This window comes from Nicotiana sylvestris, chromosome 8, assembly GCF_000393655.2.
Source record: "Nicotiana sylvestris chromosome 8, ASM39365v2, whole genome shotgun sequence".
NCBI lineage: Eukaryota > Viridiplantae > Streptophyta > Magnoliopsida > Solanales > Solanaceae > Nicotiana > Nicotiana sylvestris.
The window spans coordinates 176,811,094-176,830,586 of NC_091064.1; the positions used below are offsets into that span (position 1 = coordinate 176,811,094).

General features: G+C 35.2%; 1 protein-coding gene and 1 long non-coding RNA gene across 2 annotated transcripts; one reads left to right on the top strand and one right to left on the bottom strand.

Annotated features, from left to right (window-relative positions):
• The first annotated feature begins 13,817 nt into the window (after window positions 1–13,817).
• LOC104219110 (uncharacterized) lies at window positions 13,818–14,492 on the top strand. The gene is made up of 2 exons (XR_709161.2): window positions 13,818–14,092; window positions 14,195–14,492. It is a non-coding gene; the product is annotated as an uncharacterized lncRNA (long non-coding RNA).
• Window positions 14,493–15,003: 511 nt separating this feature from the next.
• On the bottom strand, window positions 15,004–19,047 carry LOC104219111 ((S)-coclaurine N-methyltransferase-like). The gene is made up of 8 exons (XM_009769739.2): window positions 18,712–19,047; window positions 17,518–17,626; window positions 17,074–17,298; window positions 16,560–16,659; window positions 16,366–16,476; window positions 16,160–16,243; window positions 15,904–15,962; window positions 15,004–15,729 (listed from the first exon to the last, which is right to left on the bottom strand). Exons 1-8 carry the CDS (start codon window positions 18,896–18,898, stop codon window positions 15,537–15,539), a joined length of 1,068 nt encoding a protein of 355 aa, XP_009768041.1. The 5' UTR covers window positions 18,899–19,047; the 3' UTR covers window positions 15,004–15,536.
• Between the last annotated feature and the right edge of the window lie 446 nt (window positions 19,048–19,493).

Below are 19,493 nucleotides of genomic sequence, written 5' to 3' on the forward strand. Positions count from 1 at the left end.
ATATATATATATATATATTAATTTTTAAGAAAAAGAGAGAAGACTGCCTACTTTGTAATTGACGGTGACTGACAACAAATTCTAGGGAAAAGGAGGCATGAGAATTTTTTTAAAAAGAAATTGTCTTGATCTTGGATGTTTCTTAAATGTAAGAATCAATTTGCTAATGACAGTTAAACTTATCTTCAGAATTGAATATTGTAAGAGAAATTGTATATGTTTTTTTCATTAAGTGCATTCCATGTTGAATAAAATTGTAATTATGATTACTCATTAAACACTTGAATATTTCTTGTATCATTTGGCCATTTTATTTAGTATAACATTATTTTCTTGTATGGTGACATTAGAAATTGAATAAAAATTTAATTCAAATTCTCAAGTTACATTTATTTTTTAATTCTCCGACATAGGCCTATTATTTATCATAAGAAAATTGGAGGACCATCTTGCTAAAAAGTTACAATTAAGTTTAACACTATTATTATTTCCTTGTGATCATTATTTGACCTTTTTAATTAAATAATATTTTTGTTATTTTCTTGTATGATGATATTAGGAGTGCAACAAATTCTCTTTCCAAGTCTCCAAGTCGTTAAAACAGTAAACAAAAATCAGTAAATTTAATAAAAAGCCATTATGCCTTGAACAGTCACTTTAGATAAGTTGTAAATACCAATTCACAAGTCTTTTTAATTAATAAAATATTTCATTATTTTGTAGAATGACTTAATTAAGAATGCATAATATCTTATTTCTAAGTTTTCAAGTTTTTTTTTTATTTCAATTTTTTAAATTACATTTAACTTTTTGTTCTCCAGGAGATGCCCTTTTTAACCACTAGAAAACTTTCACCTCTATCAAAAAGTTAAAATTAATATTTAAAAATTATTTATTTTATTTTATTTATTTTTGGCCTTTTCAGTTAATAATAAAATTTTCATTATTTTTGTGATATTAACAATGTAATAAATTTTCTTTTCAAGTTGTCAATGTTTTATTTCAATTTTTTAAGTTTTTAATAATAGAAATAGTTTAGAACTTTAAATTAAACTACTTAAATTTTTACATTGGTAAATAATTTTTTTTTACAACAAGCTCCAAGTTAATAATATATTATAAATACATGGCTACCACCTTATTTATTTGACGATGTTAATGTATTTTAGCAGCAGTCAAAGAATGAACCAAACCAAATGATTGTTCTAGAATGACTATTCCACACAATTGCTCCTTGTGATGCAGCGGGAACCATGACAATTAGGATCTCAAGACGCAGCAGTCAAAATGGGCTTGGCCCACGAGGCCAGCCCAACCCAGCCCGCTACTTGGGTAGGGTTGGGTTGGAATTGTTGTAGCCCATTTAATATTGAGGCTTATAAGTCCGGCCTAAGTCAGCTGGCTGGCCCTTGGGCCAAAAATTAATTAAATTCATATTTAAATATTTTAAAAAAGTAAAAACTAAAAAAATATTAACTATAATCCGCATTTTCCACCCTTAGAATTCTCATTTATCCTTTCATATCAACTAGAATTTATATTTTTGATATGCATGTAGTATGACAAGATTAGTTTTTCTTTTGCTTAATTAACAATGAACTAGGAAAGTTTTAAGTAGCCAATAATAATTTTTTTCAAAAGAAATATTACTTTAAGTGGCCAATGATCAGTTTGGTTACTTTAATATATTATTAATTATTAAATTGCTCTTCAGTATAGAAAAAGGTCAAGTTTTAATACCGAAAGAAAAATTGAAAAACACTAGCAAATTTCATGAATTTTAAAATTTTCATGGACTATAATGATGAAATCGATAAATAATGTTAAACCTAAATTAAAAAACCTTAACATATAAACTTATCGAAGCACTACCTCAATCTAAGGAAAGTGTAAGAAAAGTATTAAAAAAATATTCATGTAACGTTAAAAAAAGAAGAGCTAGAGATATAGAGAATTTGCATTTCAATTACGAGATTCCTTATCAAATATCAAAATTCTTGTACACTCTAAATAAATAGAAGTCATTCATATAACTAAAAGATTATGTCACGAAAAAATATCTAAAATTTGAAGAAATATTTTTTTCTAAAAAAGTTGAAGGGCTGGCCCGCCCTAGCACGCGGCCCTTTTAGGGCTGGGTTGGGCTGACCATTTTAAGGCCCATATAAATGGAGGGTCAGCCCGCCCTAGCCCACCAAATTTAAAAGCCCACGAGGTTTGGGCTAGGCTGGGCGGGGCTAGCCCGTTTTGACAGCTCTAGTCTGCAACAACAACAACATCCTTCCCTCAAAGAACTCTCCAACTCACAACCTCTTGGTTGGAAATGGAGGTTGCTTACCATCAGAGCAACCCCTCTTGTCGAACCCTTAAAGTCTGCAAATGATAGAAATTGCAAATAGAATTCGGTAGTTCATCAAGTCTTTTATTATCAAATACATATATCTTAAATATATCAACGTGCCAATTAAGATAAGTCAATGTCATGATTTCATCGACATTCAAAAACAAGGATCTTAAGCACTTAGTATATACCAACATGTCATCCGATCGATATTCTTTTTCTAAAATTAAGTGCGAAAATATCTCGCGTTTCTCATTTCTTCATCACGAGGAAAACCAAAAGCATGAACATGAGATCTCAAGATAGAGTGGTCCAAATAATGAATGAATAGAACCAAAAAAAATAAATATCCGACACTGCATTCACGAGTCTTCCTGCTCAGAGAAATGTTTGGGCACCTCTCATAGTCTTTGATTATGATAGTCCCACTCCCATTCCTAGGGATTGTTGGTGCCAACTAGAGCAATAAAAAGTTTGTAGGCCGTGTTGAGAAATTTGGTGATTGTATTCCTATGATATAATCAGCAATTTTGAGGAAAGTTTGTGAAGGCAGCAAAGGAGGTGTGGTGATTCATAATTATACGTTTTTATGACCATAATCTTGACTCTTAACATAATTTTGATGCGGCATGTAATGTGTTGAAGTTGAACAACACAATTGAAAGTTGGATAATATGCTATTTCTTGGTTAAAGTTTAAATTTTGAAGGAGAGCCTTAAAACAATTGTAAAATTATCTATGTGACCTATATGACCTTTTTGCGTGTGCTCCTTGTATTCTGTTGCCCAAGGGGTTTGGCATTATTGGTTGGGCCTCAAGCATAGTGCTAGGCCATGTCAAGGCCATGGCACCCCATCACTCCCTAGAGCCTTCATTTCTCTACTAAAACCTTCCATGACATACCCTTATGTGCTAGTAGGGGCGGCCCGACGAATTTTGTGGCCTAAAGTTAAACTTTATGAGTGGCCTTAACTTTTTTTTTAAAAAATATTTATTTATTTATTTGAAGTCTATTTTTTTTAGTTTTTCTTAGATACAAAGTTATTAATGATTTTCTTATAATCAATAACTCCTAATAAGTATTTCTCAATTGACAATATAACTAATCCACTTAACCTTTCTTGAGACATTGTGGATCTTTGTTAAGATTTTATTAATTTTAATTTTGAAAACTTCTTTCCACTGAAGCACCGGTAACAATAGTTATTAACATTATTCCGTAAGTAATATAGACATTTGGAAAAGAATCAGATCTTTTTATTTGATTGAGTGTATCAATTAAATTGTTATTTTCTAATTGTACTATTTTCCTTAATACTTTTAATTAGAAAATAAATCTAAATCAACAATATCGAATTGATTATTATGCTTTAAGGAACATTCAAGATTAAAGCAATATGTTTTCAAATTTTCATCATCCAGTGATCTTAGTTTTTACTGCTAAATAGAAAACCAAAAATACTTTCATATGCTTCGAATTGCTCAAATCTATTTTGAAATGAAAAAATAGTCTTGTCTATTACGTATAAAAGTAATCGATGGATAACGTGGAAGACATCTCTATTTTTTTCCCAGGGAATTTTTTGAATTTCCACTGCAACTTTTACGTCGCTCCATCAAATAAAATGTGAATAACCCGTCCTCTAAAGGACTCTTCGAAAGATTTTGAGATTTCATTATCAACATTATCATCAAATTATTACTTCATATATATCACACGTTTCTTATGAAATTTGGGTTCGATATTCCTTTCAAGTGCAAATTTCCTTGGCAAAAATCTTAGCAGTTGCAAATTGTTATATTTATTAAAAAAAGAAATCGAACTTTTTCACTTCACAAAACTTTTTTAAAATTGATACATAACCTATTAGGTGTAACAAAAAATGGCCCCCCCACAAATATGGGGCCTAAAGCAATTGCTTTACTTGCTTTTGTTGATTGCCAAAGTCCCACATCGGTTGTGGGCAAAATGTTTATGGAAATTTCACCTATAAAAGGAGGCCTAATGTTTAGGATTGAAACACACCTCTCATTTGCTTTCTTATCTTCTTAAGGCATTTGTATCTTCTCTCTTTTAGTATTATTTCACTTGTATTTTTGGAGTGGAATAAAATATTGGTTGTGTCCGAGGAAGTAGGCAAAATTGGCCGAACCTCGTAAATTTTAGTGTTCTTTTTATTGTTGCTTTATTGTCTTATTTATTATTTGGTAGCTGCCATAATTTTTGATATAGTAGTTGTGACTCATTTACACTATATACATTTGGCTTCCACAACAATTGGTATCAGAGCCAAGGTATTGTCTAAGTATGCTCTGTGGTTGCAGCATAGTTTGATCTTCCATATCATAAATGATTTATCTTGGTAACTGTGTCAAGGTTCTATCTTAGTATGCTCTGTGGTTGCAGCTTAGTCTGATCTTCCACACCAGAAAGGAAATAATCTTGATTTGTGTCGTCAGCTATTAAATAATATTCGTGTCAAAATGGGAGACAATAAACAAGAAGAATCTACATCAAGTGTCAATAATACGTCATCGTTGGCATCTTCGCTTATGACAAGAATTGTGTCAAATGCGAAATTTGCGGTAGAAATTTTTGACGGATCAGGACATTTTGGGATGTGGCAAGGTGAGATTCTAGATGTCCTTTTTCAACAAGGACTAGATCTTTCCATTGAAGAAAAAAGACCAGATGTTATTGGAGAAGAAGATTGGAGAATTATCAACCGTGTTGCTTGCGGTACCATTCGATCCTACCTTACTAGAGAGCAAAAATATCCATACACAAAGGAAACTTCTGCAAGTAAATTATGGAAAGCACTGGAGGATAAATTTTTGAAGAAAAACAGTCAAAATAAATTGTACATGAAGAAGAGACTATTTCGCTTCACCTATGTTCCTGGTACCACAATGAACGAACATATCACCAGTTTCAATAATTTGGTTACAGACTTGCAAAATATGGATGCAACTTTTGATGATGGTGACTTGGCCTTGATGTTATTGGGGTCACTTCCTGATGAGTACGAGCACCTTGAAACTACTCTACTCCATGGGAATGACGAAATTTCTCTCAGAGAAGTTTGTTCGGCTTTGTACAGCTATGAACAAAGAAAGGGAGAAAAATAAAAGGGCGGAGAAGGAGAAGCACTGGTTGTGAGGGGTCGTCCTCAAAATCAAATGAGGACAAAGAAGGGAAGATCCAAGTCAAGATCCAGACCCAGCAAAAATGAATGTGCCTTTTGTCGAGAAAAAGGGCACTGGAAGAAAGACTGTCCGAAGTTGAAGAATAAGGCCAAACATAACAATGGAAAGGCCATTATGGATTCAAATGTAGCTGATTGTGATGATTCAGACTTCTCATTAGTTACAACAGAGTCATCAACATCATCAGACATATGGTTGATGGACTCGGCTTGTAGCTATCATATGTGTCCCAACAGGGACTGGTTTGTGGAATTTCAAGAAGGAGAATATGGAGTCATCCACACAGCGGATAACAACCCTCTTACCTCATATGGCATTGGTTCAATACGATTAAGGAACCATGATGGAATGATCAGAACATTAACAGATGTTCGATATGTACCGGATTTGAAGAAGAATCTCATCTCTGTGGGAGCCCTAGAATCAAAAGGGTTCAAAATCATTGCAGAAAATGGAGTGATGAGAGTATGCTCTGGTGCACTAGTGGTAATGAAGGCTAATCGGAAGAACAATAACATGTACCACTATCGTGGTAGTACAGTTATTGGGACAGCGACAGTGACGTCCAGTGACGACAAAGAGGCAGAATCAACTAGACTATGGCACATGCGCTTGGGACATGCTGGAGGAAAATCCTTAAAAACTCTATCAGATCAAGGATTGTTAAAAGGAATAAAGACTTGCAACTTGGAGTTTTGTGAGTATTGTGTCAAAGGAAAACAGACAAGGGTTAAATTTGGTACAACGATCCATAATACTAAAGGTATTTTGGATTATGTACACTCTGATATTTGGGGTCCTTCCAAAACACCTTCATTGGGTGGGAAGCACTATTTTGTAACTTTTGTTGCGAAAGAGTGTGGGTGTATACAATAAAGAGCAAAGATGAAGTGCTGAGAATTTTTCTCAAATGGAAGACGATGGTGGAGAATCAAACAGGCAGGAGGATCAAGTGTATTCACACAGATAATGGAGGTGAATACAAAAAATGATCATTTCAATAAGGTTTGTGAAAATGATGGCATCGTCCGACACTTCACTATCAGACATACACCACAACAGAATGGAGTGGCAGAACGTATGAACCAGACCTTGTTGGAGAAGGTATAGTGTATGTTGTCCAATGCTGGTTTGGGCAAAGAATTTTGGGCTGAGGCAATTACATATGCATGCCACCTCATTAATCGTCTACCATCTGCTGCTATTGATAGCAAAACACCATTTGAAAAATGGTATAGAAAGCCTACTGTAGATTATGACTCTTTGCACGTGTTTGACTCAATCGCATATTATCATGTGACAGAGTCAAAATTAGATCCAAGAGCAAAGAAGGCTATTTTTATGGGGATTACTTCTGGAGTCAAAGGATATCGCTTATGGTGTCCTATGACAAAGAAAGAAATATTCAGCAGGGATGTTACCTTTGATGAATCTGCTATGGTAAATAAGGTAACAGAAGATACCAAACAAAATGAGGGTGCTTCTAAGCAGGTGGAGTTTGAGGGAAAATTTATTTTTCCTACACAAGAAGCAGAGGAGGAAACAAATGAAGATTATCCTCTGGAAGAAGAGCCAGTAGAGAGGGAGATTCCAACTCAGGAACCTCAACAACAACTTGAATCAATAGCAACCAGCAGGCCAAAAAGGACAATAATAAAACATGTTCATCTCATAGAGACAGTTGCTTGTGTCACCTCAATTGTAGCTGATGATGTTCCTACCACTTATAAAGATGCAGTCCAAAGTTCAGAAGAAGATAAGTGGAGGATTGCCATGAATGATGAAATACAGTCCCATCATCAGAATCATACATGGAGATTGGTCAATCTCCCGAAGGGAAAGAAAGCAATTGGGTGCAAATGAGTATTTGCAAAGAAAGAAGGATTTCCTAACCAAGAAGATGTTCACTACAAAGCAAGATTGGTGGCCAAAGGATATGCTCAAAAGGAGGGAATTCATTACAATGAAGTATTTTCTCTAGTTGTAAAACATTCCTCCATTAGAATTATGTTGGCTTTGGTAGCACAGTTGGATTTGGAACTAGTTCAGATGGATGTAAAAACTGCGTTTTTACATGGAAACTTGGAGGAGGAAATCTACATGACTCAGCCAGAAGGATTCAAAGTTGCTGGAAAGGAAAATATGGTGTGCAAACTTGATAAATCGTTGTACGGATTGAAACAATCTTCTAGACAATGGTACAAAAGATTTGACAAGTTTATGTTGTGGCAAGGGTACAAGAGAAGCAAGTACGATCATTGTGTGTATTTGCGCAAGCTTAAAGATGGTTCCTTTGTATATCTTCTCCTATATGTTGATGATATGTTGATAGCTTCCAAGAATTCAGAAGAAATTGAGAAGTTGAAGATTCAACTGAAGAAGAAGTTCGAGATGAAGGATCTGGGTGAGGCAAAGAAAATTCTTGGAATGGAGATAATAAGAGATAGACGTTCAAAGAAACTCTGTTTATCTCAGAAAGAATATTTGAAAAGAGTACTACAACATTTTGGCATAGATGAAAATACTAAGCGAGTTAGTACTCCACTTGCTCCCCATTTTAAGCTAAGTACTACTATGTCGCCAAAAGATGAAGCTGAACGATAGTATATGTCAAAGGTACCATACGCAAATGTTGTTGGTAGCTTGATGTATGCAATGGTTTACACGAGACCTGACATTTCACAAGCTGTTGGAGTTATTAGCAGATATATGCATAATCCAGGAAAGGAGCATTGGCAAGCTGTGAAGTGGTTTCTACGATATGTTCATAATACTGTAGATGTTGGGTTAGTTTTTTAGCAGGAAGGCAATCAGTCTGTAGTTGGATATTGTGACTCAGATTTTGCGGGCGATCTGGACAAACGAAGATCAACTACTGGTTATGTGTTTACTTTTGCAAAGGCACCAGTTAGTTGGAGTCTACTTTGCAGTCAACAATTGCTTTGTCTACACCAGAGGCAAAGTACATGGCTATTACAGAGGCTGTGAAGGAGGCAATTTGGCTTCAAGGGGTTGCTAAAGGAGCTTGGTGTTGAACAAAAAAGTATCACAATTTTTTGTGATAGTCAAAGTGCTATTCAATTAGCGAAGAACCAAGTTTATCATGGAAGGACGAAGCACATTGATGTTCGATATCATTTCGTACGAGAAATCATTGAAGAAGGTGGAGTCACGGTGAAGAAAATTCATACTACAGAGAATCCTGTTGATATGCTAACAAAAATGGTGACTGCGGTCAAGTTTCAACATTGTTTGGATTTGATCAACATTGTTGAACACTGAAGATTGAAGATGAAGACACAACCAAAATTTGTTACTGAGAGAAAATTGAAGATGTGGAATTTTGCAAGGTGGAGATTTGTTGATTGCCAAAGTCCCACATCGGTTGTGGGCAAAATGTTTATGGAAATTTCACATATAAAAGAAGGCCTAATGTTTAGGATTGAAAAACACCTCTCATTTGCTTTCTTATCTTCTTAAGGCATTTGTATCTTCTCTCTTTTAGTATTATTTCACTTGTATTTTTGGAGTGGAATAAAATATTGGTTGTGTCCGAGGAAGTAGGCAAAATTGGCCGAACCTCGTAAATTTTAGTGTTCTTTTTATTGTTGCTTTATTGTCTTATTTATTATTTGGTGGCTGCCATAATTTTTGGTATAGTAGTTGTGACTCATTCACACTATATACATTTGGCTTTCGCAACAGTTTTATGGAAGGGTCGCCCAGTGTGCTAGCCCCCCTCGTACTTCCTTGACCATTCCTCCACAAGTATTCTCGTTTCGCACAATGCTCCTATGCCACTTCTCTGCCAAGATTCTAAGAGCCTCATGCTCTCGTGCTACACCATCAGTGCATGGCTCGTCGTTTCTAGACACTCGACCTTGCCAAACGCAATGTCATCCTTGCACGTCATGTCCCGTGCATGCTTGGTGCCATCCATGACTGTTTTGCCTTGTGCATATGCCTTATTTGTTGGCGCTATGCCACCCTAATGCCACGAGCCTTGCTTATGCACCATGCCTCCCACATATGCTTCACCATGCTCGGTCACCACGCCCTGTACCATCTGCGTTTTCCTTACCAAGTGTGTGCTCCACCATTGCACCATCTTCTTGTGGTAATACCCCACGTGCTGACCATGTGTCTCTATCTCTATGCCAACACCTCCTTTGGTCGCCTCTTTTCACTTGGCCCCGTCCTTGGCCTTCATGGCTCTTGTGGCATGCACAAGATTCAAATATTTTCTGGTGAGGTGTGACAATAATCACTAATGAATTTCCAACTTGTCTTGTCTCCAAACCGCTCTTTTAAGGCCAAACTCAACCAACCGCTTCCAAGAGGTGAAATACATTCAATCATGTTTGCACCCTACTGGCATCTATTTTGTCACATATGCAAGCACATAAGACTCAAAGTTTAACATGTACTCATGATCCCAGGCTCGGGGCATTACACCTATCCCTTCAAGGAATAAACAATGATTACTTAATTATCCCTATTGTGAGGTAAACTCTTACTTTCTCTGAAAGCCATTTTCTGAAATCTCATATATTGCTCACGTCATCATTGATGTTGTGCTTTGTTTACACATTTCTGTCCAGAAACTCATTGCTTATTTCTGGTTCTGATGGTAGGAGAGTCCCTAGCTGGAAAGTCATTCCATGTGTCTTAAGTAACTCAATTAGATGCATTAACCAGAAGTATTAATTCCTCTTATTAATAAGCCACAATTTGAGGAGCTTAGGGTCGTTAGGGGTATTTTGGGAAACTAAAATTGTTTAGCCTAACACACGTGTTATCGCTGTTTTCACCCAGTTCTGGCACGTACATCCCCAGAATGAACGCCCGCCAGTCTGCCGCTTTCTAATTTGCTTTAAGAAGATAGAAAGGAAACCGCCGGCCGTCATCTCCGCCCATCCAATTTCCTTTCAATAAGCCAAGATCTGCACTCTGTTACAAAACAGTTTCCTCTTTCTTGTAGATTTTATATGGATTTCTGCTACAAGAAAAAGCTAAAAGAACTGTGAGATGCTGGTGGGTTTCTGCTCTGTGATCTATAGAAGGTGGTAAAAGATATTGAAATTCTTGATGGTAAATGGGTACTTTCTATTTCCTGGCTGTAATGACTAGATGTAGAGAATCTTGGCTTATAAATGAAATAAAGCGGAGTATTTCTCTGTTTATTTTGAGTTATATGTGTTGATATTCTAAGAGTTGCATACTACGAATTTGAGTTTTCAGTTACTGAAAATCTTTATGTACCTGTAAATTTAAATGTTTTCGTTATAAGAAGATTTTCTGGATGAATGAACTGCCTGCGAAATTGAATCCCACAACAACAACTGCCCAGTGTGTTCCCACAAGTGGGGTTTGGGGAGGATAAGATGTATGCAACCTTACCCCTACCATATAAAGACAGGAAGACTATTTCCGATAAACTCTCGGCTAAAGAAAAGATGGAAGAAGCACTGATAGCATCATAGCCACCTTCGAAATTGAATCAAATTATTTTATTTCGCTTTAAAAGAAAACAAGTAAGTGTGATCCAATTCAGTGACTCTGAACTCCGTCATTCATTTAGAGATAAAGAGAGCATGTGACTCAATTTTCATTATTTCCCATTAATATTTTTATCCATTTATTTTTCTGGGTGACAGAATTCAGTTGCCCATACAACTGGGCGTGTGACTGTTAGTATGTCTGAACTTGCAATTTCTTTCACATCATCAAGAGTAGTTAGCCGGCTTTTAGTACTAATTTGTCACTTGTGCCCATCATGCCGTTGCGCATTTTTGGCTGCTGCCGAGCTCAACTTCAACATTGTTAGTGGGAGCAATTAATTAGATTACATTTAAACAAGCTATTACTTGAGTGATATTTGATTATTCATGCTGGTACTTTGAATATATTTGTTGTTAGATTCTGAAATCATGTTGAGTGTTACTACAGGCAATTATATCTCTATTAATGTTTACGCCTTTTGCAATTGCAATGGAGGGTTCCGAAAGGTGGGAAATAGGATGGCAAAACACACTCTCTCAAATAGGATCCAATTTTGTTAATTGGTGAGGATTGACAACTTCCACTTTTCATGATGCATGCTCCTAGTATTTGCTGAGGAATAGTTGTACCTCAATTATTGAATATGTATCTTGGTTGCTGCAGTTTGAGTTGAGTTTACATCGTCCTCCATATTACTTGAATCATGGTTGTTTTGTTTGACTATTTTAGAATGTTGATAAAAACTAAAGGTACTTTATATTAATCCCTTTTTTCCTAGGCATCAGTCAGGTATAAGGTGATTATGGATGCTGTGCTTGTGTCTATATTAATGGATGCTGCCTTAGTCTCTAACTCTCTCTTTTGCATACTTCTGAATCATTTAATAAACTATGTGATAGCTCTTGTTATGTTATTGCTGATAGTTTTCCTACTTGGATGCTTATAGTAAAAGTTTTTTTCACGAAATATTTTATGACTATCCTATTAACAGTTTTTGTCTTTGGGTTTCGTATAGAGTATCAGCACATGACATATGCTATCACTTATATAACCAGTTGTTTTATATGTCATTGGATGAGATTTCTCACCTGTTGTTTAGCATAGAAATACAATGAAGCGGATATCTTTCATTGTTACCTCCATCATAATCTTCCAAATACCTGTTCGACTCATCAATGCACTTGGAGCTGCCATTATCTTCATAGGAACTTTCATGTATTCACAAGTGAGTTTCTTCTTCACTGTCTATTGCTTAAAAATTCTGCTGCATCAAAGCGCACTGTTGGAAGTGAAGAAGCAAATAGAGTTCTATTAGGAATATAGCATTGATCCTGGAAGGTACATGGGTTCTTCATTTGGTTTGTCCTTCTTCCTATTTAAAGAATCATCGAAGTTAATTCCTGATCATAGTTCCAATATATGTTTGGTGGTATTTTTCATATAGCTTCTAAATTTATCAATTTTCTTTCTGAAGACTTCAATTGAAGGATGTTTGAATAAGCAAAGAAGTTTTTCTTTTGTGAAAGGCAAAATACATAAGTTACCTCTCGACCTATGGACCAAATCCCTGTTACACACTTTCTGACCCCGAAAATCATTTTACACACTCAACCTTTTCAAAGTGTGTCTAATACACACCTTTTTTGATACGTGGCTCGCGAGTGTTTTAACAAAAATAATGAGCGCGTGTATTTCTTTTATTTTCCATTTTTATCAAATAAAAAAGTTTCCAAACTAATAATCTCTGTCTCCTGTCTTGCCCAAACTACTAGGACCCGCCTCCTTCCTCTCCGGCCTTCCCCAAACACCCATTCTGTTTCGTCTCTTCCTCTGAAATTTCAAAAATTCACAAAACTCATGGTAAATAATTTAAAGGAAGTGCTATAAATTTTGTTTAAAATTGTCTTTCAAACTTCTGTCGCTTTTTTTTCTGTCATTAAAACCCACAAACTATTTAATCTTTACATAAATAAAAAAGAATTTTTTTAATATTTCATGAGAATGACTAAAATTATAAAATCCCAACTCAGTTTCCTTCCTATAAGGGTAGGTTTGAGATCTATTCATAATAAAGTTGTTTAATTCATGGAAATGAAAAATTGACTTTGATTTACTTTGTTTGAGTGTAGTATGAGATCTGAAAATGGAAGAGGAAAATGAAAAATATAGGAGTTGCAATTTCAGTTTTCATCTCTTCTATTCTCGGTCTTGGGTTTGCTATGGAGGAATCAATGCAAAATTGAATATGGGTGAAGCTAATAATCTGTGGTTATGACTTTTTTCTTGTGGTGCCATCGACGGCGCACGGCAGTAGAAGATGGAGAAGTTAAAAGGATTTTCAAATTGGGGGTATAAGAGTAATTTTAAATATTTTCCTTTTTAAAAAATAATAATGACACATGTCATGACTTTATTGGTGCGTGACATTATACATCTTTTGGTAAACTGGTCAAGAAAAAAGAGGTGTGTATTAGACACACTCTGAAAAAGTTAAATGTGTAAGATAATTTTTGTAGTAAGAAAGTGTGTAACAGGGATTTGGTCCATAGTTTAAGGGGCAAGTTATGTATTTTGCCTTTGTGAAAATTAAGTCATGTTTTACTTTTGAAATGGACCGAGTGCAAGTTGCACATACAGATCATAACAACAGAGGTGTGTAACAAGTCTATCGTTAAGGTGCACCATATATGACCATGCTTACTGAGGCAACTTTAAATTGTTGTTGCGTAACCTGATATTCTTGGGCTTTTTTTTTTTTTTTTTTTTTTTTTTAATAAAAGATGAAGCACGATGCTCATATTTGGATGCTAAGTGCCTCTTCAATTGCAAAAATAGATATTTGGATACTAAGTGCCTCTCCAATTGCAAAAATAGATTAACCAACTCTCAAATATCCTGTCGATAAAGGTATTAGTTTATCTGTGAAGCAAGGAATGCAAGTTAAGAAAATAGTGATACAAACATGTTCATCCAAAATGTATGTGTCAGTTAGAATGTATATGACAGATAGAAGTTGCGACGGTGCCTATTATTGCAGAAAAGGTAATTCAATATTTTATTTTGTCGGATGCTCTCTTATGCTTCCTTGGCTCCTTGACTTAAGCATTGTTTTTGTCTTCTTACTCTTTTTTCCTTTGAGTGCAGGTGGTTTTGCCCAATTAATTCGTTCAATTTCACCAATACTGGATGAGACAATAAGATTCAAAATCCTCACTCTTCTTCCATGCATTTTCAGATATGTTCGTCATTCGTATATCACTGTGAGATTTGCTGATTACAACCAAAGCCAAGTCAATGAAGTTGACTATGCTTGAAATTTAGTACCCCAGATCTAACTGTACTTTTATCCTCTTTTGCATATAATATTGTGCCATGAAGTACCCTCCTGTATCCATGTTGTACATAATACTCTTTTTCTTGAGGTTACTTATTTCAATTTCAATAGTGAGCACTATTTTTACTAGCACCAGCATACATGAAAAAAATACTAGCTAACATGTGACGATGGTTCGTTATGTTGAAAGCAGAGGTTTTCCTATGTGGGTCAAGTGAATTTTGCTATTCCTATTATGAACTTGATTTATCATTGCTGAAGTGAAGATATTAAATCATTCTTTTAGCTCATCAGTGTTTTTTTTGGTAAACAAAGTAACTTTCCGTTGTGTCCATGGAGATGCATACCACATGTTTTGTATCTCAATTGTCAACTGCGCTTGTCCTTCGACTGTCAAAATATCCAATCAGAATTTTAGGGAGTTGTAATATTTTACTTTGAATATTTCTCTGTGGAACGTAACCGAGGAACATGTAATCATCTAGAGCTTTGTCTAAGCAGTTTCCAAAGTAGTTGAGAGTCACAATTTTAGTCATGCAAATAGTTAGGGTAACAAAAATCAAAAGCACTAAATTACCAGGTGACCTGTGATTTTCATTTGATCATTTACACGCTATAGTTCCAAATCGTCTAGAGTAGTTTGCAAAGCATTTGAGAATCGCCATCTTAATCATACAAATAGTTACAATGGGATGACGAAAATCAAAAGCACTAAATTACCACGTGAGATCAATTTTGATCTTTCATAGACACTACAACTGTCCGAGGCAACTTCATAGGAGAAGAAAGAAATTTTATAATAATTGGGCCCGGGCTACTCCTAACTAGTGGAGTCAATAAGTTCTACTCTAGAATTTGAATTTGATGGGCAAAACTTGATTAGGAACAACATTGATAGCAATACATCCTCCTAAATGCTTTAGGCAAGAAACTAATATGCAAATTAAGATCACAGCAATCGGCACATCGTCTACTAGATCTCCTAATGCTCTGTAAGTAAGGAGATCAGTGCAAGATCCACCTCTTCAAATATGAGACGTACAGAGTGTTTCACTAATTGAAGCTTTTGGGAAAAATGCTTGTGGACAGCTGAGCAGACATGCTTATTTCTTCTACAGTTTGTTTGCAGTATAAGAGGGGACAGTTGCCAAATCATTTCTTCTTGAAGAGGAAATGTGCAACCATCCATTCTTCTCCATTGTTGTAGTCAAACAGTTCAGCAACTGAAATGAAAAACGTTCTCCAATAGACAGTCCACTTAACAGCTGAATCCTTCCCATAAGTTGACTCCATTATTGGCTTTATGGAAGTTTTGTTCTGGTCCATTCTCTTAAGCCATTCTTCACTGAAAAGGGGTATTCTAGTTTAGTTGTTTGATCAAATGAGCAAGGTTATTCTCGTAAGCTAAAACCCATTAAACAGCACCACACATGTTTTTTCCTTCTTTTTTATTTAAAATATTCAAATTGGCAAACCATGTCATTTTATAGCTCATACATCAATCATGTTCTATGCTCACCTTGTCTGTGCATAATGCTTTCCGTTAACGAGCCAGTGATTAACCACAGAAACATCATCCTGCATGCAAACATCACCTTAAACACTAAGAAATCATAAAATGGTTTAAGGCCACAAAAGGCATGTTCTTTCAACTGCAAAATACTTGTTTCATGTGACTTCTGGTAGTTGTTAGTCATTTATGCATCTTTCAATGGAATGTGATCGAATGTACTAGATGTAAGAAACAAGCAGCATGTTGGATTTTATAAGCTCACCTGAAAATAAAGGAGGAGATTTGCAGAAGGCATCGTACCGCCACTGAAGAAGTAGCGAGTGATCCAATCATCATCATTAACATCCTGCAGAAAATTATATACTATATCTGTAATTGAAGTAGGTAATGATTGATATTCGAATTTATTCTAGTGAATAGATTCGTCATTATCTAAAAACCAATGCATCAGCAGATCAATGTATGTACCTCGAAGTGGTAAGCGAATGCCTTGTGGCAAAAATGATGAACAAAAAGAAGACTATCTGGCTTCATCCATCTGGAGATCTTCTTGAGGAGATCTCCGTAGTTCTTCATATGCTATGAAGTGAAAATATTTATTAGCTATATATCATAACTGTAAATTGTAACCTGAGAACAAATACTCTGTTTAAACACAATACCTCAAACATTTCAATAGACAATATTCGATCATAGGAACCTTCCATCTCAAATGTGCTAATATCTGCAACTATGATCTCCACATTCTGCAGCTGAAGTTCCCTAAACACATAAACCACAGGAAAATAAGATAGTTATCAATATAGAACTTGATCTTTCCATTATTCTAGAAGAGAAACTATACAAACCCATCTCACTAAATCAACATTTAGAAAATTTTGTCCAGCTATAGGAACACACCAGAATGTGTACACAATCCACATAGTGGTGAACGTTTTTGAGGAAAGACTCTGGTTAAATTAACATAAACAAGATTCTCAGATGAGGTTATTTAGACAATAACTAGAGCCAACACCAAATGGATTTCGTAACAGCAAGTTCGAAAGACTAATGAAGCAGGATATTTTTTCTGATAAGTAAATGAAGTATGATATAGAAACGTTTGTATGTTTCCTAGATCAAATAAAACATAACAACAATATGCTTAAGCCATCGAAAGCATATCAAAAAGAGTACCGGCACTGCTCTTCGACATGTGCTTTTTGAGTCACTGAATTGCAAATTCCAGTAACTTTGCAGCTACAGTATTTTTGTGCTATGTATAGAGAAAGGGATCCCCAGCCACATCCAACATCAAGTACAGTGTGACCATCTTTCAGCTGTGACCTTTCACAGTATAATTCCATCATCGCTTTTTCAGCATCCTCTAAAGTGCTTGACTTGTCGCGGAAATAACAGCAGCTGCTTATAGCAAACATAAGCCAAGTAAGACTATCAGATTAAATTTGAACAGCGTATGTCGTGATAAAACAGAACATTATTATTGACTTCTTCTAATAATATCACTCTCTTAGAAGTGCAACATATAGGAATAAAGTATTGCAATGAGAATGGAGTACTAAAAATGTATATTTGTAACCCAGAAGGAGGGTGAAACTTTAGAGTTATGGAGATACTTGCCTGTATTTGAAGTGCTTTCCAAGAACAAACTTGAAGAAAGACGTAGGAAGCTCGTAATGTTGGGACTTCGCCTTCTCAGTCATCACAGCTATAGGCATCTCTTTTAAAGCTGTAAAAGAAGCAGTCAGTCAAAATTCTATAAAGAATGAAGCATGAAATTCCAGGCAAGCAATCGAAGCGCATCCTTATTAGTATAAAGCATATACTGGACGTCGCACTTTAGTCCTGTTCTCTCTACCAGCATTATGTACTTAATGCAACTGGTTGGGCATTCTAAGGGGCCAGTGTTCCAAATTTTAGTGTCTCAAGTCTCAACACCCAAATTCCACATTATTTTGACACATATGCCTACAGAATAACAGATAAAACTATGAACATAGCACTATTTCATCATCTTCTGGGTCACACAGCCCTTTGCTGCCATCAGATTACTACCAATAGACAAGTTATAAAAGTTGAGCTAAAAGCTGAGCCAAAAGCTGACCATGTATCATATATTAACAGAATCAAATACTTTATTACTGTGTGTCATAAGAAACTCACCTTGCTTTAAATTAACAGAAAGCCTCACTTTTTTCTAGGAAACTGTCCCTAATCCCTATAGATCTTCTCGTGATACTCAAATACAAAAGAAGGTTGTACAAAATAGAGCATTGTGTTCCAGAATATATAATCCCTGCATTACTTAATTTAAATTATTAAGTACGACTTAGTTAAATGACAATAAATATTATTATTATAGTCCTGTATAACTTGTCCGTTAGCAATACAACCCCTAATACTACATTCTAAACTAATCTGTTATCCTTACTTAAGTTTCATTGGGACAGTAAATCAAGACATCTCGTCCAACTGAAGTTGGAATGAAGGCAAAAGAAGAGTAAGTAATTACTCCACTATTTAACTTGCGTACATTCCTTAATCCTTCCTTTGCTAAATCTCAGCTTGTAAAATAAATTTTCTACTGCTTTTGGTTCACATGCATAATCCGCCTCAAATTTTCCTAAAAATTGAGAAGTTACACTAAAATTTTCAAATTACAAGCTCCAGCAAAAAAGTGAAACTTGACCATAAAACAAAGTTTAACACACAATATATACACTGTGCTTCAGTAGTAGTGGAAAAACAATGATTTTCTGAAATTAAAACTGAACTTGAACTTTACAAAAAAAAAAGTTAGAGAAAAGTGCGTACAGTGCACAAAGTGGAGAAGGTCAGAGAGCTGAAGCTCAGCGGAAGGCTTGTAACTGGAACGAAGTCGGGCAGCTAAGAGCAGTCGTGTGAGCCGCCGTATAACGGCGTCAGGCAAGAGGTTGCGCTCTAGAGAAGACAGCATTAAACGCACCGTAGCATTGTAAGGCACCTGTACTATCGCATCCATCTTTCTGATCTGCTTAAGGACTAAGGAGAAGCAAAAATGGCCGCTATGCACTTAAATTTCTCTTTTATGTTCACTCTTGCAGTACAGGGGCTTATCTACAAGTTATGGGCACTGCCTCACCTTTGCAATGATGAAAGGGAAAATTTATAAAGTACTACTTTATTTAATAATTGAGTTTAAGTTACATACATAATTTTGTTTTTTTGCCTCCAAGAACTCCCATCATAATTTTGGGATGACTCGAATTAGAAGTGAAGGATGCACCACTTGAATAATCTACTCTTGTCTACGTAATTACAAATTTACAGTAAAAAACTTTTATACTACATCAATGAAGCAGTGCAAAGAGTTTAGGAAATATTAAGAGTTAAATAAAATGTTACTACTATTTTTCCGTATTAATTTATATGCCATAATTTGATAGGACACGAAATTTAAGAAGAATAAAAAAAATTTAAAATTTATAATCTTGAAAACTTTAATAGAAATAGATTTTATGGAATCTTCAATTTATGCAGCAAAAACAATTTCTCATTAAAAATAAAATAAGTAAAATAATAATTGTATGTTTAAATATAAACTAAGTACATTATTC